The sequence below is a fragment of the Vidua macroura genome, chromosome 16 (assembly GCF_024509145.1).
Source record: "Vidua macroura isolate BioBank_ID:100142 chromosome 16, ASM2450914v1, whole genome shotgun sequence".
Taxonomy (NCBI): domain Eukaryota; kingdom Metazoa; phylum Chordata; class Aves; order Passeriformes; family Viduidae; genus Vidua; species Vidua macroura.
In genome coordinates, this window is record NC_071586.1 from 9,392,185 (window position 1) to 9,419,280 (window position 27,096).

Genomic DNA, 27,096 nt, shown 5'->3' on the forward strand with positions numbered 1-27,096 from the left:
TAAATCAGAGACAACCTCAAAGCATAAATGCAGAACAAGGATATCTTCAATGCAATTAAATTTTAATATCACTATTGGTTCTTTTTACCTGGTTTCAGCTTTCCATCATTACTGTAGAGCTTTTTTCATCAAGGCTTGTTATCTGGAGATATGGCCCATCCCATAGCATTGTGAGGGCTAGTCCTTGTTCATCCATCCCAATCTCTGCCATCAATGCTGCAACCTGGGTGTGCTGAGAGAAGTTTCCCAGGGCTGCCAACAGCCCTTTGAAAATGAGAGGAAAACTTTACTAGCTGAAAGTGTGATATCATTCTTCAATAAAAGGTTTAAGGAGACATTTGAGAAGGTGCTGTCCCCATTCTTAAGTATCCAAACAGTTAAGCCTCTCATCCTTAGTTACTTCCTTAGACTGGCATTGTGTGCTGAGTTGCTGCCAAAAGACTACATAAACGTAGTTTCTGCAAATAAATACACTGAAAGTAGTTAGAAACTTATTTCTTAAAAAGTCACACATTTTGCCAAGAGGAGGAGCAACAGTGCTGTTACTTAAGCATTCAATACTAACAGCAATATATTCAGGGAAGATAGAGACCAGGGCACAAAATAACAGAACAGAGGAGTTTCCAGCTACTAAGGACTTCAAGAAAATACAGCATGCCTATAGCAAATTGATTTTTCAAATCACTATTTCTTCCATGCACCAATTTTTTCTGGTTTAGAGGGAATAATTTCAGCTAGTTTCCATGAAAAGCCTTACAATTTTCTCCACCCTTAAGAAAATTTGTCAAGTATAGGCAATTTCTATGGAAGTTAAGTACAGGGCTTGTCCTCCAAAGAACAAATCCTACTGATTGCTGTTGAACACTTTACAATTACTGATATCTCCATTTTGTTTGTACAGTCTGCCATCTACATAAAATACATAAAAATAAACAGCACAGGCAATCGCCCACTTGGCTTCCCAGTATGTTCCTTATAGACCAGTTGTGCTGCTCTGGAAAAAACAGGTGGGTGTTCACTGTTGGAAGGGAAAAAATGGAAACTATTAGATATTTTCCAAGTACCTGTAGATGTGGGGACTGTTTGGTTCATTTACTTCAACATTCCCATACCAGAATGACAGTATCAAAGGCACAGAGCTATCATGGCCCAAACCGGGCTGGTTTGGCACATTTGGTGCATTGTTCATTTTCTGGCTACAGATTCTCACAGTTCGGTATAGCTGAATTCATGGAAAAGCATGCCATCAAAAATGGCTGTATTTGGGTGAGATTTCCAGTCACAATTAATTAAGATTTCCTTCCAAAGACAGGGCACAGACACAACGCTGTGTAGCGCTTCTGAGGGGCTCCACAGCCACCAAACCTCAGTCCTTCCACGTCCCCTGTTCCCACCAGTGCTACAGAAGCAGCTCTGGAATTTCAGCTCATGCCCAGCGTTGCGAAGGGATAAAGAGCAGGGACTCGAGAAACAAAAAGCAGTTTTCTGTGGTGAACACAGACCTGTGATCGTTCCCCAGCCCCTGGTACTGACCAAGAGGCCCATTCTCTGTTCCAAAACACCTCGGGGGATCGCGATGCCTGAGGGCCGCGAAGGACCAGGCGGCAGGGCAGGTGTTGGGGCTCCCCGGGCCCGAGGCAGGTGGGGACCAGGCGCGGCAGGGTCCGCGGGCAGCGGCGCCCCTCACGGCAGACCCGCCCTGGGGCACCGCCCGCCCCACCCTCACCAAGGCCCCGCCCCCTGCACAGGCCACACCCACCGGCGGCGCTCGGCCCCGCCCGCCCGCTCCGCGCCTTCTGTCCAGCCCCGCCCTTTGCCCCGCCCACAAGCGCAAACACCACCCACCAGCGCAAGCCCCGCCCTTCTCGCACAGTCGAGCCCGCCCATCAGAGACAGGCCCCGCCCCTCACCCTGCTCTGCCCAGGGAAAGCCGCCGCGGCCCCGGAGCTGCCCCGCCCCGCCCGGCCCTGGCCCCGCCCCCCGGGGGAAGCCCCGCCCCGCCCGGGGCGCGCGCCGGGGACCGCGGGTTCCCCTTCCGGAGCGGCCGCCGCGCCCCCGCCCGCCGGGTTCGCTTCCGGCGCCGTCCGGGGTCCGTTCCTGCCGCCGCCGCCGAGCGCGGCGCGGGGCCCATGGAGCCGCGGCCGTGAGGCGCCCCCGGCCCGGGCCCGCTGCGGGAGCCGGGCGGAGGCCGGAGCCGGGTGCCGCCGGAGCCGGAGGAGATGGACAAACTGACCATCATCTCAGGATGCCTTTTCCTGGCTGCCGACATCTTCGCCATCGCCAGCCTGGCGAACCCGGACTGGATCAACACCGGCGAGTCCGCGGGTGAGGGCGGCCGGCGGCGGGACCCGGCGGCGGCGTGCGGCAGGTGGCCGGGAGAGGGCTCCGGCAGCGCCCGGGGGGCTCGGGAGCGGGCGGGGTGCGGGCCCGGGGCGGCCGTGGGGCTGCCGTGAGGCGCCGAAGTGAGGCCGGCCTGGGGGGCTGCCGAAGAGCGGCTGGGCCGGGTCCCGGGGGGCTCCCGGGGCTGCTCCCCCGGGGCGGCGGCGAGTGAAGCGGCCGGGGGAGCTGGTGGGACCCCAGCCCCGGGCAGAGCCCCCGGCAGAGTCCCCCGGCCGCCTCGGCGGAGCCCGGTCTCCCGAGGGGTCCTGCGGAGTCCCCCGGCCCGCTCTCACTCCGCGAAGCTGAGGGCCAGGGCAGCATCCCTGCCTGTGCCTGCCAGGTGCCGTCACCTTGGACAGGGAATTGAGATCTGTCTCTGCTTAGTTTGCGGCAGGTTTGGAGTCTTTCGTACTACAATGACGTTTCCTTTGTTGCAAGGAAGTTCTTGCTTCCCTACATCTTTTTTTCCCCCCAGAATATTTCCTGCATGCTGATTTTTATCAGCTTTTAAGCCGAGATCCCATGTGTTTTTTATTTTAGAGTGTGACATTGTTTACTTTAAAAGAACAAGGGCTTGGCCGTTTGTCTTTTTACTAATGATGTAATTGTCTACAAACAATGTATTTCAGTCCGTTGATAAAGACCTGCGTGTTGTGACCAGTGGAGCAGGGAGAGAGAGCAGGAGAAGGGCAGCTCTTTGATCTCATGTCCCAGAGGAACCCAAAGCTCCACTTTGGGAAAGGAAGCCATCCTTAGTGCCAACAGATTAAACTAACTTAACCACTTTGACCGGTCACAGGACCCGAGGGAGCAGCATGAAGCTGTGTCAGGGGAGGTTTAGGGTATCAGAGAGTGCTCAGGCACTGACCAGGCTCCCCAGGGCAGTGGTCACGGCGTTACGCCTCTGTGTGTTCAAGAAGTGTTTGGACAACGCTCTCAGGCACATGGTGTGATTTTTGGGGCTGTCCTGTGCAGAACCAGGACTTGAACTTGATGATCCTTCTAGGTTCCTTTCAGCTCAGGAGATTCTGTGATTCTGTGACTTTTCCTAAACTTATAATTTCCAAGCAAACCACAGGTTAGTACAGAGAAAACTGGTCTGGCTGTAAAGACTTTTGTCATAAATTCTTGCAGAGGGCTTGAAAAATTTTCTTCATCTGGCTTGCATCTTCCATGCATATGAACGGTTGAGCTGATTCAAGTTGTGTCATATTTCCTTTATTCTAATGAAGTAGAGTATTAAAAACTATTTGGGATTGGTGACTGTACTTATGGCTTATTTGATTTGCTTCTAATTACCTAGTCTAGAACCCGGACTTTCCTACATGGTTCAGAGGAAAGGAACGAGTCCCTTCCCAAAGTGCAGCCTTCAGGAACTCCCTGGGTGACTTCACCGTTCCTCCTGTAGCTAATTGTGATGATTTTACTGCCTATGGCTAGATGAAACAGCTGGTTCTTTCCTCTTATAATTCCACCTAACAGCAGTGCTGTAGTAATGAGCACTTCTTCAGTGGTTTAAAGTCAAATAAAATAGTGTTAATTTCAAATATTTAAATATGTCTTTCTGAAGTCCTGCCTCATATTAGCAGATCTTGTGCAATGTGTAAGTTGTTGGATTCTCTCTGCATGTATAGGAAGAAGATAACAAAAAGTATTCCGAAAAAAGTACTCATGGAAGAAACAGCCCTTTGGGAACTAAGCACAGTCCATTACGTTCTTTTGTAAAGAAGAATCTTTTCTATCTCTTTGTGATACAAAAATTGTTTCCTAAAATATTTTAAGCAGCAGTCATTATTTCTTTACTTAGTGGATGATTACTTAAGAATCATCTGCCATTTCTGAGGTGCAACTAACAGTTTTAATTAGGCTGGCAAACACGAAATCTGGATTTTTCTGAAGGACTTCAGCAGTCAAAGAATGTTTTGACAGACCTAAGCCTTTTTTTCTTTGCTCTGTTTTGAAGCCAAACAAATTGTTGTCTTGATAAAACCATAAAGGAGAGCTAGCTGCCATCCTTAATGACTCTTTAGTAGATTTTTATTGATAGAGAATTCATTATTATAAAAGTTGTGTTTAAAAGCAACACAAATGTGTATTTCAGGTGCTTAGACCGTCTAAAATGAGCCATTTGCCCAAATTGTAAATAAGATGTGGAGATGCCCATTGAACCAAGGACTTCCTGTAGTATTGAATTCTGAGGTGAATGCTTTTATGAGTGCCATTCATTACCCAGAGACTGCTGGGGAGAGATATGGCACAGGAGGGCACAGCCCTGGTGGTAAAACCTGTCCCAGCTGCTGGTGACATTCAGGGACTCTCAGCAGACTAGTGTGCTTGGAGCACATCCAAGGCATTCAGCTTCCATATGTGCCACTAAGAAGAAGGGTTTTTTGGAGCATCCTGCACTCAGCTGGTGAAAGGAACTGTTTGGTAAAAGAAAATATTTCTTCGCTTTATCTCTGTGTTCTTAGGTTCATCTCCTGTGGGAATTATTCTGGATTCTGCTTCTACAAGTCAGCCTGGTACTGAGGAGGAAGGGGAGTAAGAGTGTGTCTCTGCTTGGCTGCTGTCCTGGGGGTTCTGAAAGGCAGTGTGGAACAGCCTGATCTCCTCAATACTGCAGCTGTTTGAGGATGGCAGAGAGCAGAGGTCTTGGCAAACCTGGGAAGGCTCATTCAGAGCTGTTTACAGTCCCTAAGGTTGGGAACCTGAGCTTATGTTTCAGAAAAAAAAAAAAAATCTGATTTGAATGCTAAGCAATATGTACCTCTTACTCCAGAGATAGTGATGAGCTTTAGCTAAATTGGATAGCAAAATAAATCACTGGCTTTAATGCTTCTCTGAAAAATGGAGATAGTTTTCAATATTTTTTTAAATCAATATAGAAGGGCTGATTAGTCTCCTAAATCTTACTCTTAAAGATAAGTTTTATAGTCATTTGAAAAATGTTGGCTATAAAAATTTCTCCCCAGCAATTATCAGCAAAGGATTGCAACTGAGATTATTGAAGGTCTCAGATGCTTATCTGTCTTCAGGCCAGAGGAACTACACCTTTGTGAACATGAGTCCAAGTCTCTGTTGAGCACTTTTTCTTTATGCAGTTTTGTAAGAATCATTCATTCATTAACTTGGTTTCAGATATTTCATACATCTTTAAGATGGTAAAGGAAAGATGAAAATTAAATGGATTTTTCTTACAGTGAGTTCTCAGTGAGGTTTTGTTATTCGTGCTGTGCAAGTACAGAACACTGATAACTCCAATCTGGAAACCAGTGGCTGCTCAGTATTCTTGCACTGACTGCCTTTTCTTATCAAACTGACACTCTCTGTGAGAAATAAGGACAGAGTTGGCTTTAATTTCAGCCAATGCCTAAAGGGCCACTGATTTCAGTAGGAAGGAATTCTGCTCCTGTATCCCTACACTTCTGCAAAGAACTTCATAAGCTGATAGTTTTGTCTCCATATGTTCCTTTTTTTTTGTGTGGGAGGGTCTTTAATGATTTTGATATTTTGTCTTCAGTAGGGGAGGAAGGGGGACAGAAGCAGCTCTGGCTTCTATTCTTTTATAGGAAAAATTGTATGAATAGTATGCACAGTTGAAATTAGAGATGTTAAAAGCTGTACACGTAGGGGGATTGACAGTTTGAAATGCTTTTATGGGGTTTAGGATAGGTCAAGTAATTCAAGGGAATAATTTAATCAAGTAAAATCTCCCTTCAGAAAGCTAAGATATCAGTTTGTTTATGTGGCTTAGTCATCCCTTCCTATGTAGCATGATTGTTCATTTGATTCCAATTTCCAGAACAACGTGTACCCTTTTTATAGCAGTCATTAAATTAACATGGATGTCAGGATTTAGGGGTGCTTAACTGATGGGTAACTCCTAAAGCAAGGATATATCACATCCTCCTGTGCTGATCCACAGGTCACCAGGGAACACACAGCAGAATGTTATGGCCAGGGCACTCAGCACATGCCCAACATACTTGTGTTCAGCAGAGCTTCCAACTTCATCTTGATCTATGGACAAAAAGATCAAGGTCACTTGTGTTAGGAATTATACTTTTCATTTAAACTGCCTTCTGTATCTTGCTGTGCAGTAACAGTGTGATAATGAACTGTAAGTCTAGAATTTATTCTAACATTTATTTAAAGTTGTCTGTTTACCAGTGCTGTCTTTCTATGTATCTTCTAAAGTGTTATGTGTAGTTCTTGGGGTTTGCATACTCACTTTTTTATTTGTGAAGGGTGACTTCAGATCAGTGGTCTTACAGAAGAGCAGGCTCTGCACAGCAGGCCATTCCTCCTGAGGCAGTTACCTCCCTGCTCCTGTGAATAAGTTGTCTAGTACTTAGTGGAAAATTACTGATGTTCAGTGTTATTCCTCTGCATGTCATAGCTCTTCGTGAGGAATTTTGTTTCACAGTTCCAACAGAAAACTGTAGCTTTGTTGGGATCAGCTTAATGACCTATCACAGGTAGTACAACCAAGCAGTGATTCCTGGCTCCTGCTGAGCTCGAGACCACTGAAATATTTTTCTCTAATTGGAGCACTGGCTATACATGGAATAAACCCAAGACCACATGAAGGGCTCAGACGAAACAGTACTTCTAAATAGAATAAAACAGATAAAGTAAATAAAGTATCCACAACTTAAAGAGGGTGTAAACTTGAGTTCCAGCCGGCATTATTGTTCTAAATGAAGTTGTCTGCTCAAAAAGTAGTGATATGTAAAAGTCAGTATGGCATATTACCAGTGACTTCTGCTCTTTAGGGCCTGTGCTGAGAAACTGTTCATGTTCAGTGCTCCCCTGAGAACAAGTCATGGTATAGAGCAGCCATTGTGCTGTCCTCTGAAGGAGATAGTGTTGTTTCTGTGATATGTGGAGAGTTGGCTTTCCAAAAATTGTCTGTAAAAGGGTTCTGGCGATCCTTTGTTAAGCACCTTGCAATATACTCAAAAAACACAGTATGCATCTCCCAGCTTTTCTCAGTAGAAAGTGATAGGACATGATAGGAAGCAATTCTACAAAATTACTTTTTCCTAATGTTTTTTGTGCTATCATGTAGTGACTGTGACAGGAGAAGTTATTTGCCCTTTCATGAACCTGTTTGGATTGCATGCTGAGAATACAAATAAAAGGAGGATGATACAGAGAATGAAGATTTATGTACCATCAGGTCCTAGAGGTGAGTTCTGAAAAGCAATCTCCCAAGCCATCTGAACATCAGAGTGTTAAAATTAGATTGTAGGACATAATTTTCAGGAAAACACATTTCTTTGATGGATGCTCCCAGGTGTGTGAGGAAGGAGGGAAAGGTGGTGGTGGGTTTTGATGTGTTGCTGATCCCCACAGTGAGGGATGAAGACCTCCTGCTCCTAAGATGCAGTCCCTGCAAGCAGCACCTGCATTTCAGAGAATTTGACAATGCTTTAAAAACAACACTACCAAACCCAAACAAGAACAAGATTCTGAACCCCACATAATCTGAATACTCTAATAAGAGTAGCCTGTTAATGGGTCTGCCTGGACTGGGAGGGTCAGTGCCATCTTTAAAAGGAATGTTTCCATTCTACTTTGTGTCTGTAGACGTCTTTCAAGTGGATGTAAAAATGTGACAAAGTAGAGTGCTTGAATTGTGCTTGGGTTCTTTAATCGACCAGGCCTTAAGGCACAAGAAAAAATCAATAGAAAGGCATTGTTGTAATGGATTAATTTTGTGCTTACTAAACCACTCAGCATTTAAACATATGGAACTATTTTATGTGTAGGAAGAATTTCATGAAAGAGAGCTGTGTCAGCCTGGTTATTTGAGCCTGCCGGAGAAGACATGAGAGAGCCAATTGTTTTTGTCCATAGAGGAACTGATGTTTTACATCTGCTTTTTAACAAATACAAACTCATGCTGCTCCTGTTAGGTGCATGTTTTGTTTTCTCTTTAGCATACAAAAAGGTACAAAACTGTTAGTTTGCCTTCCACCAAATCCTGTTAAATTCCTCATTCTCTAATTAGAGTTAGGTAATAAATACCTGATTATAGAGTACAGATCTGGGAGCCAGTAACTTTCAAATCCAGCACGTGGCATGGCTGACTTTGGATTTTGGCAAATTATTGTGGTAGTACCCCAGTTTCTTCCTCTGTAAAACAGAGATGGTATCTTTATCACAGTAACTTCTATTAGCATTAGCAGCAAAGCTTTAATTTAATTTTGGTTTTAACTTTTGTTTCCTATCACAGTTTTACTTTATTTAACTAAGGGGAACAATCACAGAATAACTGGCATTTCATTTGGCTTTTCTAATAGTAGGTGCTTTGGATAAGGTACTTGACTTTCAGATATTTGGAATAACCTTTTTATATACTTACCAGCAGAGTGCACAGTTCCTACAGAACTAAATTCTATTCATGTGCAGATAAAGATTCTAGTATGTGCAGATAAAGATTTGTTTTCTGTCCATCCTGTGCTTTACTCAAGAAGTATGTAACTGTAAAGCTGCTTTATACAAAGATGGCTTGTCTGTGGGAAAGGAGCCTTGTTGAAACTTCAGCTTTGTGGCTTCAGCAAGTTACCTGACTTTCCTCTGTTTTTAAAATCAGCTTAGACCTGATTGGAGGTGTGTGTATTACATTTGTTGCCACAAACTTATACCAAAATCAACACAAGAGTAACTTAAATGTACGAGTCTTAAAAGTAAGGATTCAATAGTGTGTACTGCAAAACAAAGATATAAAATTGTCTGAAATGATAAAAAAGGAATCCTGTTAATGGCTGGGGCTTATTAAAAACTTTTGTATTGTTAGTTTCCAGCCAGCACTTATTTGAGCAGCATTATGTAAACTCCATTTGTACTTTTGCCAAAGCAAAGAAGATCAGTAGGTCAAACTTTTAAGCTTGACCTACTTATTTTTTTTCATAGGTACTTCACAACAGCTCAACTTTTCCCCATTTATTTTCATGCTGTGCAGTGTGTAGGACTTTCATCTTAGGCAGGAGTTCTTCACCTCATTCTTGAATCCTTTTCCAGCAGTGGATGGGACCTTTGTATTTCAGAAGAATGTAACTGAAGTGACTCATGGATGAGGAAGTATATTGAACTTCACAGAGAATAAATGCTGCTATCTATTTTAGAAACAGATACAAAATTATGTTTGTTGTATGGTGGAACAAATACAATATGGAGGCTGTTTTATTCTTCTACAAAGTAATTTGGGAAAACTATAAAATTATTTAAAAATTTTAGGTCATACAATTTGAGATTTCAAAATAATTTTCCTATTACCTAGCTGTAAGTTATTATTGTAATTCACAGTGCCTAAAATTTTAGTAATTTACAGAATTTTTTATTAGTAAGGGCTATATGCAGGGAAAAAGTTATTTGATAATTTTGCAGCAATCCCCTTATGTATGCTCCAGCTGCTTTGTTCAATTTCACTTTTCTTCCCCAAGCCTCTGACTGATGGAGATACACACAGATCTGAAAAACTGGAGATATGGCCAAGAAGAGGATCTGTGCAGGGTACGTGTCTATTTTAAGGAGAAGGGAAACAAGCTAGACTGGCATAGCACTCCTATTGGCTTGATTCTGTAGGGATCTGTATGGAATCAATGGTCATAGGTTATCTCTGTTCTCAGTGTGAAGCTTTTGGGTTCTTCCTATGATATAATTTTATTTCCTGTCTGATATCTTGTATACATATTTTAAATTTTGTAAGTAGAGTTGATGACAAGAGTTTGGTCTCTCAAGTACCCTAGGAAATGTCTGATAGTGGTGGTTTGCTGTGGGATGGGCTAATCCAGTAGGAAATACTTGCTGCTAAGAGTTCAAAACTCACAGAGTGTGTAGAGCCTGGTTCCCGTCTTTGAGCAAAACATAGTCTGTTACATCTGGGTCCTTGGGCTGATCTAAAATGCTCCCTTATGAGGACATGGAAAGCCTTCCAGTGATTCACTGCAGTATTCAAAGCCAGCACAGCCCAGTGCAATAGGCAACAGTTGGCTGCTGCCCAAAAGCCTCATGGTAGCTGCTCTTCTATGCCATAAATTACAAAGCACTTTGGGATCATTAAGGATGACAGTCTCTCAAGGTGTAGTGATTAATACCCCACTTGGATGTTTAAATACTTGTCCAGTTGAAGACAGTTCATATTTGGCCTTGAACTTACTTGATGGTGAGCAATTCTTTGTGCCATTGTTTGCACACTGCATTAAAAGGGCTGGGCTGTCTCTAAGCTTGGTACATCCGAGAATTTAATAATCAAATGACAAGTGTTCATGGACAGTAAAGTCAGGTAGGTTATTTCTGTAGTGCTCATCGTGGAGCCACCTTCCCACTTTGTATTCTTGCAGTTCCCATTCCTGGGCTTTCCTTTCTTTTGCACAGGATGTTCTAGAGTGGTTTCCACTTCTCTTGCTGTGACTACTTTCTGCTATTGGCAGCAATGTAACTTAGTTGTATTTTAAGGAATATGTGTGGGATCAGAACAGGACAACTGATCATTCAGTGTACCTCAGAACTGCTTTGCTGTGAATACTTCAGAAGGGCTGCTTTGAACCTAGATTCTTTGTACTTTTCTCAAATTGATGACATATATACTAAGTTCTGCAATAAAATCTTTGTATACACAGAAATGAGAGGGATCCTGACTTCGTTGATAAGCAGGGCAAATGTACAAGTAAGGGGGAATGGTTTCGTCTGTGACTTCATCAGTGTGAGCTTAATGTATCAAACATTAACAACCTCTAATTGTAATGTCTTTATACCAAAGTAAAGTGAAGAAAATTCATAAAGGGTTGTCATGGGTTTCAAGTTTGCTGAAGAATGATTTCTGTATAGTGGGTGACTTGTTTGACTTGAAAATTTGCTTTGATATATTTGGTCTTCCTTATACAAAATAGAAATACTCTAAATTGAGCATTAAGAGAGATTTTTTTCTCAATCATAGACAGTAATCCAACAGTATTCCCATGGTCAGTGGAAGTGTCAGCTCCAGAACTGCAACAGTGGAAGAATCTGATTTCCTTTCTTGTAGAGGAGAAAAGGCACTGCTGCTTCCTCTGTGCCTGTTGATGTGAGGAGCATTGTAGGCGTTTCATGCTGTGGGGGAAGAGAAGTCACAAGGGTGAAGAAAGAACTTTTTTATTTTCCTTAGGCTGAATTGCATTCTGAAACTAATTGTGCACCTAAATTTGTGCGTTAATGATGTGCTCTCCATCCTAGAAACTCGTGGGAAGAAGCATGTTTCACTTTATTTTTTAAACCCACACTTAATTCAATTTAAAAACTATGCAACGAGATTGTACAGGAAACCTGAAGAGATTGAAAGGCCAGGAATTTCTAATGTGGTCCCATAAATTCTTTCAGTGGAATATTGCTGGGTCACTCAGCAATTTCAAGAAGCACCTTGAAGCTTAATACATGAAAAATGGTGAAATAAAGAGAGTAAAGACCAGAAGTAGCAGTTGCTGTTTCACAAACAGAAGTCTGTTGACTTATGCCCAATGTAATCTGAAGTAAATGTTCCCTGTAAGTAGATGTTCAGTAAAATGAAGTTGGTGATAAGAACAGAGGATCTCTTGGTTGTTTATATAAAATGTAAAATTAGAGTGAATCTATTTCAGAATGTCAGTATAACAACTGTATAAACATCTGTTAACAGATGCATTCTTTGGAGCACTATATAACATTTGGTTGCTTTTCAAGAACAGTCCTACTTGCAAAGGACTGAGCCTTGTTTTTTCAATAAAGTGGTATTTTACTTCAGTGAAGTGCAAATTTAACTGTTCAGGAATGGTCTGTCTTCTCTTATACTAGTAAAAAAAATAAAAGAGAACTCTCCAGACTCTAACAGTCTATTTTTGTAGATGCCAATTTATGATAAGGGAGAAAGTGTTATCACCACACAGACAGCACCTGTTAATTGCCTAAATAATTCAGGCTTAAATTATGCAGGCTTCTAAAACAAGGACTTGCTCTAGCAAAAGCAATAAGAAAATATGTACTTCAGGATAAATCCTGAATATGCTTCCTGCATTCCTATTCATCTTTGTTTTTAATATTTTTGTTGTGATGTGAACAGCAAGTAAATGCCTAAATTTGAGAATTATTACGCAGAAAGTTGGAGTTTGGTTTCGTTTATTTTCCTGTTTGCCTTTTGTATTGGTGGGGGCTTAAAATGTTAATTAGCCAGGAAACTGTGTGCCAGCAGTCCTGAAGGACAACTTGTATGTAGTTAAGCTATATCTCAGTCTGTCTTTCAGCACATGAAGTGTTACTTGTAGATAATAAAATCAGATAATCCCTATCTGAAGTGCAGTGTAACCTGCATTCCCAGTTGTTACAAGCATGTCATACACAGATTTGGCAACAGTTCGAAAGCGCCTTTAGAAATAAAGTTTTATTTTACTTGAAATACTGTTCTAGTTGCAATGAAATATATTCTTTGGGCAAATAGGTGCTGTTCTTCAGTTGATAATCAAGTGCCTTATGAAAAAAGCAAGACTAGTAGATAAAGACAGGATCTTGTATATCCCCAGCAAGTACAGTGTTGGTAATCTGTGTGTCCAAGGAAGGACTTGCAAAACCAGAAATGTGCTTAATCTTTCCAATTTTTCTAGCGGTTTTAATGAAGGATAACTTCTACCTGCAAACCTCCCTTCTCACATCCTTATTGCTATAAATGCAATCCTGCCATCAGTTATGTGATGTAAAGAAACTGCCACAATTGTTAGTACATTTGGTTTGGGGTTTGAATATTCTGTTCTTTATTTAGCATGGTCTGTTGTACTTTCAGGTAGTCTAGGCCTAAAATACTCTGTCAGTAGTGGACCAAGAGAAGGTTATGCTCAGGTGTAGGCAAACACTGAAGCACATAAGGTGTATTTAGGCTGTTTGCAGAACAGGCACCAAAACTTTGCAAATGTGTTTCTAACCATATAAAAGCCAAAATGCATTTCAACACTTCTCTTTTCACCTTCACCACTGGGTGATTCATGAGGCCATGGAGGAGCCAGATCAGTGGGTGTCCTTGGAGCATGTCTGATGCAAGCTGAGATCAGTGCAAAGCACAACAGTTATGTCTGACAGAGGACCCCTTATTCAACATGAATTTAATTTATTAAAATGCACAAGCAATCTTGAAGTCAGAGCCAGGACCTGAATCTTCCCCCTACATTGAATGCTTTTGTTATTATGTTAGAGAAGTTGATTTAGGCTGTAACCAAGAGGGTTGATAGTTATTTTCGCTCCATGAATAAAAAGAGGGAGAGCAATAGGGTAATTTAATTGGTGTGGTTTGGGAACTTTGGTGTATCCATCCTGATCTGCTTAAACATATCTAATAAGTTTATAACTCAGCTAACTTGGGGAAATTATGCTTTTGGATATGCAGGAGATAAAGATGGAGGGCTCTGAATTCCAGTTGTTGCCAGCCTGTGAACAGACCATCTTTTAAGACACCTGTGTGGAAGGTGATCTACTGTACTGTGAGATCCAGAATTTCTGTGTTGTTCTGGTTGTGTTGTGTTGTACCACATGGCAAACCCTGGTGCTGCCATTACTGTGCCAGCCTGGCCACCTCATGTCACTGGCTCCTGTTGGTGATGCAGCCTCAGAAACTTGCACATCACCCTTACACTTGCAGATGCTGAGCAGACCACTTCTGAGAAGGCTGGGGCAGGGTCGTGTGGTGTATTGGATAAAGAGGTATCATTTTACAGCTCTGTCTGAAGCCAAACATAACTAACTGTTAAAAAGAACACAAGCTCATCAGATGTTAAATGGCAGAACAGCTGTGGGTGTCATAGCTTGTGGCTTTCAGCTGAACATATGGCATAAAATGGTGTGGCTGACTCAAAAAATCACTTTTAAATATTGACACTGCCTTTGATCTTTCTTTTTTTAGTCAGTGAATTTTGTCAATTTTGAGTAGCTGTACTTTCGTTGGAGGAAAAATGGAAATAACTAGATTCTTTGTTTGTGTTTTATACTAAATAAAACATCGCTTTCTTATTTTAGGAAAGTTCTTTCTTTTTTTTCCAGGCCCTTGTCACTTCAGAAACTGTAAAGATTCTAGTCACTGACAAAACTGTTCCATTATGAAAATGCTTATAGTGCTAGAAAATAAACAACTAGAAGGATGCAGCTTATTAGAGGTCCTTTTAACCAACATTTAATTAATGCTGCCTTCTGAAGTAGGAATGGATACCTTCTTCTGAAGAAAGAATACCTTCAGCACAGGCAGATTTCTTGGCTCTGATATGTGAGAACACACAGCCTTTGTTGTGTCAGGAGAGTTGTTCCTGCATTAGTGCCTGAGGGTAGCTCTTAGAGAGTCTGGTGATTCATCACAAAAAAAAAATCTAAAAAAGAGAGGGGTTGCAAAATTAAAAAAACATTAAGTAGACTTAATACACAAGCAGCAGGGCATTGAAAGTTACTAGAATTCAGAAATAAACTTAATTTTTATTACTTCAAATATCTGCAATTTAGGCATCTCTTAGACTAATGTATCATAATGATTGTCATCTGTAGTAATAAACTTTTCTAGTATGTGTAAGTCTTTCTCAATACATGGGCCCTGATTTTTTTTTTCTCTTTGGGAAAGGAAGAGGGAGGGTAAAGACTGTGGGTTTTGTGGAGGGGGGATTTGGTTTGCATTAGGCATGATACAAACACAGAATTGAAAAATTTTGAGGCAACTTGGCACCAGATGTTCTTCCAGCAGCAAGGCAAGCTTTTCTGCTAATATACCACAACTCTTTGGACATTAGCTTTAGGCTTTAAAATTTGGAATTCTTCTCTTTAAAAGTCAGTAAGATTTCTAAGGAGTACCAAAAATGGTACTTAATAAGTTCAGTTCTCTGGAAATTAGATTGTTAAATATAGATAAATTGGTAGCTCATAGCTAACATAAGCTGTGTTTGAATCCAGGGATATTACCTCACCTGTATTCATATTTTTAAGAGTACTTTGTTCCTGAAGCAAGTAAATATCTTTTACATCTCTAGAGCAAGAAGGATGATCCATTTCAAAGTTGGTTTGGAAGGAAGAGAGCATCAGATTTGAGAGAGGGGATAAATGGAGTAGAAGAGAGATAACAGGTTGTATAACATAATTTTACAACAAGGACTCTTACAACAAGGACTCTTACAACAAGGTTCTTAAAAGAGGCTCTCTAGATATATCAGGAACTTGACAAATAAATCTAGGTCTTTATTTAAAACTGACTTTTTAACATAGTAGAAATATTTTTTAGCTGTTTGCTTCACACCAATAGAAATCCAGTGGGAATATGAATTGATCTTGCATCTGGTCTTCTTCAAAGTGAGAAACTCCAAAGCTTTTTTCCCAGGGTTATGATACCTATTAGATGATTTGAGAGACAAATTGGAGTGAAGGCCAAAAGCATAAGATTTGGAAAGATAATTTATAGTCTGTTTGTTTTGAACTATTCTATGTTCTGCACCTTTGCAGCTGATCTTTCAGCCTTCCTGTAGATCATCCTTTAACATTCATAAATCTTATTTTAGTGAGTCTTGGTTTCCTGTTAATCTGCTACCTGAACAAAATACTGGAACATCCGCAGTGAAAGAATCAATCTGTTCTGCTACATCCTGAATACTGTACTTGCATGGTAACCTCAAAGTCATTTTAGCAGCATAAGTGCTAAAGAGCATCTACTCAAACTACCTCCATTCCTCACAAAAGAAGTAATTATTTTTGTAAGAACTGTACTAGACATTGTATTCTCATACTTGATTAGAGACTGGCAGTTGATCTTATTTTTTTATTCTTTTATATAGCCTTTATACCTACCCAGATATAACTTAGTTACTGTGTTGTCCTACAGTGACTGAAACACAAATGTGGAAGACAAGGTGTTCCACTTGCATATAGTTACTTAGTTGCAGTTAATTATGTGTATGTGCTGTTTTTAAAAATGCCCTGATATGATGCTATTTGAGGCAGTAAACTTTTAAAAATTGATATAGTGGGTCAAGGTTGAAAATTGAGACGAGGACTATAATTTACAAGGCTGTAACTGTGAACAGTTGTAGATACAGAGCAATTCTGTGAGCTGTGCCTGTGGGCCTCATTCAGTGGGACCTGACATTCAGAGACCCCATGATTCTGTTTGACTCTTACAACATAGGCCTTCCTGTACAGGGTCTGGTGGTCTTCCCCAGCATTGTTAATTCTTTTTTCCTCCTTGGTTTTGCAAACCAGCAGGATGCTGTTATCTTTTTCCCCTTCACACCAGAGGTGGTGCTTATCCTACAGAGGCATAACTTTTTCCCTAACCCCTGCATTGCTTATTCTGAGCGTGGCTAATCTCATAAGAGGGCCTGATTTCTAATGCTGTTTTGCACTGGAAAAGTAGAATTAACTGTATGGAGTACCTCCAAGACTGTGGTAGGGAATGATCAGTACTGTAGTTCCCTGGATTTTGGGAAAGGCAGAAGGGAGAGCCCTTTGTTTCCAAGAAACTATTACCTAGACTATAGAATTCATAGAAATTTTGCCCAAAACAAAATATATATAAATAAACCTAAAGAAGTGATTCTCTCTTCCCCCTTTGTACAGCAACATCCCTTCAAGTGCCTGTTGCAGGAAAATAAATTCCATATGTAACAATGGCAAACATCCCACTTCAACTGCCAGATTATTTTGATGACTTCAAAAATTTTCTTCTTGGAAGTCCCTCCTCCTTGTTTCCTATATGGGTAGGTGCATTGGAACTATTCTTTCCGTGCTGTGTTGTTTGTTCCTCTCAGAAATTCCTCAGCTATGCTTCACTCACATTGAAAGCAGTCTTGTCAGAGAGCTTGGTTGCAGGCAAGGGACAGCATCTTAAAGGCAAGCTGGCCAATGCCAACTTGATGCTTATCCTTAGCACTGGTGCCTAGAATTAGTCTGCCATGACCAAATCACTGTGTTTTCTTTAGACCTTTCAAGTTTCCACTTGGATGGGCAACAAGCTGCAGCTCTGCTCATTGCTGGATCCTGTTCCCCTTAGGTGGACCTACACCTTTTCCCATTCAAGTTTATCAGCTGAATTGAACTTAGAAAGTTTCCAAAACCAAGCTGTCCTTGCCTGTGGCCCAGTGAGAGTTACAAGGAATGGATTAACTGAGCTGCTCTTAACTTCACATCTGTCATTCCCTGGCATGTGACTGTTACCTAACCAGCAGCAATGAATGTTTTAGTGTGCCCAAATAACACAGCTCCATGTACTGTGCTCATTACTAAAACATAAAACTTAGCAGTGTCCTTGCCATACTGGCAGTGCTCTTAAGATTTATGTCACCAGCACCTCATTAAGAAACCTCTAAACTGTGCTTTTCACTTAGCAGAGATGGTTTAATAAGTCCACAGTACACTAAAGAAAAGTATCTCCTTTGAGCAGGAACTGTCTGTCAGTCACAACTGGCATTTCCAGCAGCACCACCCCATCTCATCAGGACAAGGAGGGAGGGAGAGCAGGTGGCTCTCTGGGGGCAGTTCCAGTTTTAACCCCCTCACAAGGCATGTTGGCCATAATACTTCCTAAATGTTAGTACTGAGCATTTTGCTAAGGATGTGGTTGATGTATGGGAGGTAGAAGTAAGGAAGCACTTGTCAAGGAATATAAGGAGTTGCAGATGCATTTAAACCCAAGGAATAGCATTTTATCTAAAATGATGGTAAAGACTAAACAAATTTGCCAGTTGGGACAGTAGGGGAGTGCAGAGGAGGAGCAGGTACCCCAGGCTGAGCAAGAGCAGTTCTGAGGGTTTGTGCCATGGAGGTTCATGTGTCAGCAGAGCTTCTGAGTTCTGGGACCTCCTAACATTTGAGCCCCACCTCATTCACTGCATCTTGCTTTTACCATATTAGTTGTTTCTTGTGCTGTGGTAAGCTCCTCATGGCACTGGCACCTCTCCTGTGTCCATCTGGCACACTTGGTCCCACATGTCCTGGCACTCAGATAACAGATGAACACCGAACATCTGAGTGGCCATTATTATGCTGCTGCTTTCCAGCCGTGCTATTGCTGAGCCACTTTTAATAATTCAGAAGTGATGTAGAGGAGGGGGAGTTAAAGGGCTGCAGCAATCTTTGTTTCTCTCTGTAGAGTGTGATTCCTCCTTGTGGCTCTGTAGTTACCAGGGAAACAAGAGAGGGATGGCAGAGCACCGCGGGGCTGGAGTGGGACTTGGGGGTCGGCTCCCTGGCAGCTGCACATCTGCACCAGGGGGAAAAATAAGGGCTTGCCTTTCCTTGGTTTGGTGCCCTTCCCCCTCCTTTCCTCAATGGTTTTGTGGAATTTAATTGTTAAATAGGTGATGCTCCCCAGTGTTGGTGTATTTGTTAAAGACAAATTATTGATTCTAGTAAAAATATGCAGTGTTGAAAAATGAGCATTACTAGTGATTTTGAGGAGTTGGATGATCAAAAAATCTTTCTCTGAAATTAACTGGAGCCCTGGTTATACACAGACTGTCACTACTGAGAGGTTTTTTAATGTGTTAGAAATGCTTTGGCACTTCAGGGAATAGATTTACTGGAAAAGAATAAGGACCACTTCAGTAACATTTACCCAGACCCAGTGCAGCATTCTCTGATTTGATAAAGGTCAAATTTCATTTTTAGTAATTAGCATATCTATCCTAATCACCTCCTGCTTTAGCTGTACTGACCTGAATAATGCCAGTCTCAGAAGCTCTGGGGAGGGAGAGGCAGGTGAACCCTGCACCTCAGGGTTCTCACTGTGGCTCCCGAGGGCTGAGCCGTGCAGGCAGGGGGAGGTGGGTGGGCAGCTGTGTTTACTGCAGATGTTTAGGGCTGGATCCATCTTTCAGCTGCCTAATCTTCTGGCATTAGCTGTGCTCTTTGTTCCATACCTGTGTTAGGTGCTTGGATTTTCAGCAATTATGCTGAAGTAGTTCTGAGAGGATGACTTAAAAACCTTTTATTTACAGATCTTGGTGGAACTTGGTGATTGGTTTGAGATGGGCTGTTGAGCTGTTCTCTAACTACAGGCAGAAGGACTCTGTGCAGTTTCATATCTCTGTTCCTCTTTTCAATGATAGACTAGATAAGGGGAAACAAGATTTTTTATAACAAGTTTGTTTGCAGCTCCCTGGCAACTGTTTACTTGATTGCTTCAGAATGGGACCAACAGAATAAAATACCATATAAACATGCTCTTCTTTTGAATTTCATGGCAAATGAATTCTGTTTTTCCACACTAGAGACTTCTTTTGAAGTCTGAATTCAACAGATTTGTCACTATGGGATGAGCCCTGAGGTTTCATTTTCTTGTGCCCAGTTTATGCACACAAGTGAGGTATTCCTGTGTAGTCAGCTTGAACTTTAACTGAATTTATGAGCACATAATGAGGTTGATTTTCCAGTTACCTTTGTGAAACCTTTAGAAATGGTTCACAGACCTCTTGCTCTCCATTTGGCTCCCTGGAGGCTGCATACTCAAGGTTCAAAACCTTAAATATGGAGTATATCGACTTCAGATTTGTAATCCATAAAGCAGAGTTAAGAAAAAATACTCTGTGGGCTAGAAAGACCTTAACCATAAAGCTCAGTATATTTCCTCTAAAATGTCAGATTTTGAAATTTAATTGCTGACATTTTAAAACTCTGATAAAAAAAACCACAAACCAACCAAAACTAACAAACAAAACAAAACAAAAAAAACTCACCAGAGTAAAATAATACACTTGGGCACCAGAAGTGATGTTAGGAAGCCATCCTCTGAATAGTTTCTTCCAACTATCCTTGTGTATTAAGAAGGAATGCTACTGTGGTACTCACAATTCAGAGATTTTTTTTTTTCTTGTTTTATTCATTTTCATTTCTGGGTTTTTTTTTTTTTTTGTTTGGGTGTTTGTTTTTTTTTTAATACCTTTTGGAGTAGTAGATATTGATAGTAAGAGAAATTGCATTAAAAATAATAATTCAAGATGGAGTTCTGTTTCCTCTAGATATGGTACTTCTGGGCTTAGCTTTGGTTCTCTCTGAGTCTGATATGTTAAGTGTGCTCTTCTTAGTTGAAAAATATCTTTAGTATAAACTGCAAATTGCATGTACAAAATGAAATAGTTGTCTCTTGCTTATACATGCTAATCTACAGCAGCTGTTTTTTTCAGTTTCAGTTAAGACACAAAATGGAACCATGTTCAGCAGAGTGACTCTTACCATTGCTACTTTTTCCAAAGTTAAAAATGCACTAAATTATTGCCACCTAAGTCAGGAGAGGTCTTTGAACTCAGAAAACATCTATTGAGTGTATGATGTCATTTTTATGAAGTCATTCTTTGATTAGAATTGCAGTTTAGAAAAAACTGACTTCTGCTGTAAGGATAGTAAAATTGTTGTTAAATCCTGGTCTTGCACAGTGATTGGGATTAATTTCCTGTTCTGTGATGTTGCAGTGAATAGCCTCTTTATCCCCAAACTACAGGAAACTGCTCAGTGTTTTGTATGAGGTTCTGCAGTGTGTGTGCTCCAGGGAGCTTGACATTTAAGGACACAGGCACATCTCCCCTCTGCCCCAGCAGCTGATGTGCAATGAAAACATTGCAAGCTATGGAAGAGAAGCAGTTCATGTAAAACTGTACTGTGCAGGCATGGAGCTGGGCAGGATTGCTTGTGTAACCCTGGCTCAGTTTTGTGTGATCCTGGTGCACAGCAGTGGTGTGATTGCTGCAGTAGAAAATGCCAACTTTATTGGTTTTGTAGTTGTTCAGTTTTTGGCTGAAAATTCATCCCTGAATTTTTCAGTTGATGGATGTGTAATTAAAAGGATATATTTGAATAAGACTGAGATTTTGTAGTCAAACAAATGTTGCAAGAATACTTCAACAGAACAGGTTCAGTAATGGTTTCACTTTTGGTTCTTCTCATCCCGTGGGATATGAAGCAGTACATTTAATAAGACTCTAAACATCTAATAAAACATAATATGCTGCCTCCTAACCCAACAATTCTAAGCTCAGAAGCTAATTCTGCTGGTACTCATTGCTCAGGTGTGAGCAGAAAGGATCTATAGAAATTAGCTCCAGGGTGCCAGGAGGTGCATGCTAGGACTGGTTAATCTTTTGACTATTGGCTTTCTCCTTTGTTTCACACTTTTTCTTTCCCCCCAGAAAGAGGCTAGAAAGTATGATAGATCTTTCTCCCTCCAAAGGACATGCTAAACCTAAGCTTCTCAGTCTTACTGTAATTGTGTCTAAGTTGTCCTCTTTTTATTTGAAACAGGTCAACTGAAACCATATTTACTTGAAGTAATTTGTGGAGAAAGATGTTGACTCTAATGCTGTCCACTGTTAGGTTTTGCTGCTAATGTAGATAAAGAATAATTGTGATTATTTAGGACAACAGTTCAGAAGAAAAGAAAAAATTGAGAAATCTAGAACTTAATGTTTAAGAGACACTGGAAGAAATGCGTCTTAATTTCGCATGTTAAATTTGGGTTAGAAAGATAACTTCATTATTAAAGCTCACTAAAAACTTATTTATGAGTCTCAAAAGCACTGACTTGGATTTTAAAAAAATATATTATTTAACATAAAATATATAATTTTGGTTAAATCTTTATGGTTCCTGTACCAATCTTATCCTTTTCCTAGGATCTTTTTGATAGATCTTTTGTGTAGCTATCCCAGTTTCAGTATGTAGTAACTCTTGTTAGCAGTCAAAAGGATTGATCAAGTCTTGAATGGAGGGACTCTTTTTAATGAGTTACTGTCAAGGAGTGGAGTTTTTTAAATGTTTTTAAAATCATACATGAATTAAATGCAGTTCCACTGCAAGAGTCAGAGGCTTAAAGCTGTATTTACAGATGAGGGAAAAAGATATTAGACAATTAAATGCATTTTAGGGGGGCTGCAACTCATTTTGTTAGACTATAAAAGTACTTCATCCTGCACAGATGAGGGAGTGATCCTCTATGCAAGTCAGCTACCACGTTAGCAGATATTGGCAGGCTTTATTACGAGTGCTTTATCCCTTTGATTAGACCTTGATTGCCACTCAGGAACCAGATACAGCTTGCAGCCATCTCACTTCAGCTTGTGCAAGCGTGTGATGAAGGAACATGAAGGCAGATGTTTATAGCATGCCCTCATCCTCCGTGTTTGAAAGGCTTACTAAGGTTCATCAAAGAAAGAATCCCTTACTTTGGGGCAATTCTGAGCTGTGGTTTGCAATTGAGCGCCCCTCAGAGAGGATTTTGAAAGTTTACTTGCCTCTCTGCTATGTATTTTCAGGTGCTCTCACAGTTGGCCTTGTGCGACAGTGTCAAACCATCCATGGACGTGACAGGACCTGTATTCCTCCACGGCTGCCTCCCGAGTGGGTCACTACGTTATTTTTCATCATAATGGGAATCATTTCACTAACTGTCACATGTGGTTTGCTGGTGGCTTCCCACTGGCGAAGAGAAGCTACTAAATATGCCCGCTGGATAGCTTTCACTGGAAGTAAGTGACCTCAACTGCACAGTTGACCTGTATGCAGGATAAACTGGTGGAGTCTGAAATAACATCATAGTGTTGGAAAGGAGCAACTGCTTAGGGCTCCTGCTATGCAAAACATTCCTTCTCTTTGAATACCACATCTGAGGGAAAAATAAGGCTTCAGAAATAAAGGGGTTGGTGTCTTAAGTGACTGTAATTGAGAGGGAATAATGGTGTGAAAGAAAGGAAGGCCTGACCCCTTTACCTTCCTTGGGCAGTACCATCAATTGACCTAAGAAAATGAGCAGGGATAGAAGAGGTCAGTTCTGACTTGAGTGGTTGTAATATTTCACACTTCCCCACTCCCATATATCCAGGACAATCCTAGCAGCTTGCAATTACTGAAAATTCCCTCTCTGAGGCAGAGGAGGCAGTTGGTACTTTTGAGGTAACCTGTCCTTACTCAGGTGTCTCGTGAATACCTCGTTCGGGGTTGAGGTTCAGTTCTGCTTCATGCTCACAGCAGCTGCTTTATTCAGAATGTCTGCATCCTAATTGGCTATGCAGGAGGATTGCCCACTGCAGAGCATCTGCTGTGCTTCACAGCACCAAGACTTCTGCTTCCAGAAGTGACCTGCAGCCGTGCTTTAGCCAGAGGGAGGAGTAGCAGTGCTTTTCTGCCTCCTTCACTGTGCTCTGCATGAGCACCAGTGTAACTCCTCACAGCTGAGCCTGCTCCAGCAGCCCTGTGTTTGCACACAGGGAAACATATCCTACGGCTACTTCAGCGCAAAAAAACAGTTATAATGAGCAAGGGGAATAACTTTAAAACTTCCTTTTCTTGGTGTGTGTTACAGGCTTAGCCCAACTGTGAAATGGTGCCTTAATGGTGGGGATGACAGCATGAAAAAACTCAAAACCTGAGGGCTTTTAAATTGATTTGAATTATGACAAACCACTAAAGGTAGTGTGAACACTTAACTAGAAATGCAAGTTTGTGGTTTACACGGGTATAAATAAAGTTTAATGGAACTCTGACATGTAATGATATCTAATACGAGTTAGATTTAACCATGGTTTTGGGAAGGGAATAATATTAAAAAGTGCTTGGCTTCAACAAAGCTACTTCATTGAGGCACTTGTACAATCAAAGCCATCTTTCTGACAACGTTGCTACACAGCATATTAAATTAATAGTGCTGCTCTTGCAGACAATGGAGCTATTGAAATGCTGTATCCATTGTCATTGACTTTCATTTATTTTCCAGTGAATGATTACAATAGCAGACCTGAGTATTACTGAATATTCCATCCCAACTTTTCCAGTGCACCTGTTTATTTGTACATATTTCATGTGTATCTAATATATGTGGTGGGGGTTAAAGTCAAAATGTTTTATAAAGTAAAAATGCTTACAGGGAGCTGGAGTAAAAGCTCTTGTGTAAAGAGGGGAGTTTGAGTTCTAGATATCAATATTTTTCTTTAATAGCTGAAATCATCACGTGCCTACAGCTTTAGTTTTCTACAGCTGTGATGATTAGTTCAGCCAAAAAGTGTGATACCCTAAGGTTTTTTTGTTTTGGGTTTTTTTCTCTAGAGATTTTTTCAGGCTTGCAACAGGTTCATTATTAGATGTCTCAGTATAGAAGGACATTTTTATTTCAGCACTTGTCTTCTTGGTATGAGATGTTTAATAATGAAAAACACTAATTTGTTCTTTTGCAAGTCAGAATTATTCATAATTCTATTAAGATATGATCTCTGTGTTGCTGAAATTATAAAATTCAATGTCTTTGGTATTCATCTCCAATACATACAACTCTGTGACCTTTGCATTCCTGTTAACAAAGATGATGGGAAATTTTATCTCTGAACTTACTTGTTAGGAAAATTAATTTTGAAAAATAGAAATGAGTGCAAGGAAGAATTCTAGATTTTTCAAAAAGTTATTGAGAGTGACTTCTGCGGTTCATTGGATACAACCCAAATTAGTAACCTATTTGTAGGTTACTATTAGGAACCATGCAGCCATGTGGAATCATTGGAATACCCTGAGCAGAGATCCTTCCTGTGAAGTGCCAGTGCTGTTTAGATGAAAATGTGTAACTCATTAGAAGGGGGTAGGGAAGAATTCATATTTGTATTACATCTCATCTGCAAGTGATTTCAAAACGCAGTGGCCTCGTGCAGGCTGCTAGCAGATCTTCTCACAGAACTTTCTGAACACAGTGCAGGACATGCTATCCTGGGCAGGCAGGGAAGTCTGCTGGGGCTTCCAAGGGAAGCTCTGGGACTGGCAGCTCTGTTCCTTCAAATGCAAGAGGGTCTGGAGTAAATATCTGAGGCAAAGGAATCCTTTTGCTCAGCCTTTTCCTTACAACTCTGAGAGTGGCAGGGAAAGCCTGGTAAGAGGTCCAGTTCGTGCTGGAATTTATATATAGTTGCATAACTTATATTTTTCATTGAATTTTTCCTTGTAATCTTGGGATGACTCCAGGTGTTTTCAAGTAAATAGCCGTAGCTAAATTTTTTCATCTGCATACCTTTAAATATGAATTGTTGCTGAGAGCGGTCCTGTTTATCTTGTTAAGCTAAGAGACATGAAGAAGACAGAAGTTTAACCTGTCCGTTCTCTTTCTTCTATACACTTCTGAGGGCATACATCCCAGAGGGTATTTACAAGCACAGCATTTGCCTCATTCCCCAGTTGTTGGTGGGTTTACTGCACAGAAACCTATCCTTTCTGATGTCTCTGCAAACAGCTTTGTGGAGAGGAGAGCTATTGCTGTCCTCCAGGTCATACTGCATGAGTGACAAAAGTCTTATACAGGTAAATGTGAAGGCTTTCCTTAATTTTTTGTAGAGAAGTGTCTTTCAGGAATTAGTATTCCTACTGATGTGATCGGTATTGTCACTCCGGCATAGATACCATCAAAACTATCACTGGTGTTTCAGTAGTACCACATTCATACAGTGTAATGGAGAGTGGGTTCCTTGTTGGTGTTCATCTGTGCACTGCCCAGCTTTTATGTGATTCTTCAGTGAACAGGGTGTTACAAACCCATAGCTGTGCCTCGTGTGTAGGTAGCAAGCAAAGCTCTGATCAGCTGTTCCTTTGCTTGTATACCAGAACAGCCTTTTGCCATCCCAGCTTCTATACCATCTCATCATTAATTATGGCCTGGCACATAGTGACACAAGTTGGTAGCCAAAAAGTGACCTGGTTTTGGTATTTTTCCACATGTCTCTGACACTGCTCCTATGTTGCTACCTCTGCTTCAGATTTATGTAAATCTCTGGCCTTTTCAGGGTGCTTGTTTTTGATCTTCCAGTTGATAAGATAGGATGTGGTGAAGGTGTGGAAATTTCAAATGTTAGTCATTTTCATGGTCCTTCAGACAGATACTGTCTGTTTCCATAAATAGAAACAATGTCCAGAGCTCATTCCCATGGAGGCCACATGGGTGATCTCATGTATGTTATTACAATTTTGGCTGTTGCAGGAATTCACAGAGCTCCCTCAAGATCTTTTTACATTGTACAGATTCAGGTCTCTCAACATCTGCTGCAACTAGAAAGGGGATGAATTCTGTGTCTGCTACTACTGAATGAGGTGCTTCTCTGAGATGTATCAAGGGAGAAGATGCTAGACAGAAAAATCTTCTTTCTACCATTTTTCCAGCAATTACCAGAGAGTCTGGAATTGGTTTGCTTTTTGTCCCTGAGGATTTAAAAGTTCATGAGCAATAATGGACTGCTTTTTGGAATGCAAGTAAAAATGGAGCAGGATAATCACATCCTTAACTAACAGTAGCTATCCTGTGAATGTCTGTCTCTGGTGTTCCCCCGTGAATAAAGTGCTTCTTGAGTTATTAAAGATTTGTAGCAGGTTGCTTTCTAGGTTATGTATCTGTATAGAGGCAAGCAGATATTGCAGTGAGCCTCTGAAGACTAAACCTTTTTTTAAGACCAGATTTCTTTTGAAGTTGTCATTAGATGCTCAAAACAATTTCAAACTAAAGAATTAGAGGAACTAATTGGGTTTTTTACAGCCACAATTCAGACGCAGACTAGAAAGCTCTTCTGTGCTTACATAGGTCTGCTCAAGAAACACATACCCATACCCATGCTTTCTGCAGATGGACTCAGATGTTTGAGATACAATTAACAAAAGGAAACATTTTTTAAGGATTAGGTTGTGTCATGTGGAATTACATAAACCAATAATTGTGTTGATTAAAACTTTCTTCATTGTTTA

General features: G+C 41.0%; 1 protein-coding gene across 2 annotated transcripts in view; it reads left to right on the plus strand.

The window, feature by feature from the left end:
• Positions 1 to 2,138: 2,138 nt before the first annotated feature.
• MOSMO (modulator of smoothened) overlaps positions 2,139 to 27,096 on the plus strand; it is a 31,233-nt gene continuing 6,275 nt past the window's right edge. Inside the window, exons 1-3 of one of the 2 annotated variants that reach the window (XM_053992427.1) lie at positions 7,472 to 7,570; positions 9,831 to 9,900; positions 22,650 to 22,862. In XM_053992427.1, the coding sequence (XP_053848402.1) occupies positions 7,550 to 7,570; positions 9,831 to 9,900; positions 22,650 to 22,862 (304 nt within the window). In that variant the 5' untranslated portion in view covers positions 7,472 to 7,549. Of the gene's footprint in view, positions 2,326 to 7,471; positions 7,571 to 9,830; positions 9,901 to 22,649; positions 22,863 to 27,096 lie in introns of those variants that run through there. The other variant, XM_053992426.1, reaches the window with a different exon arrangement.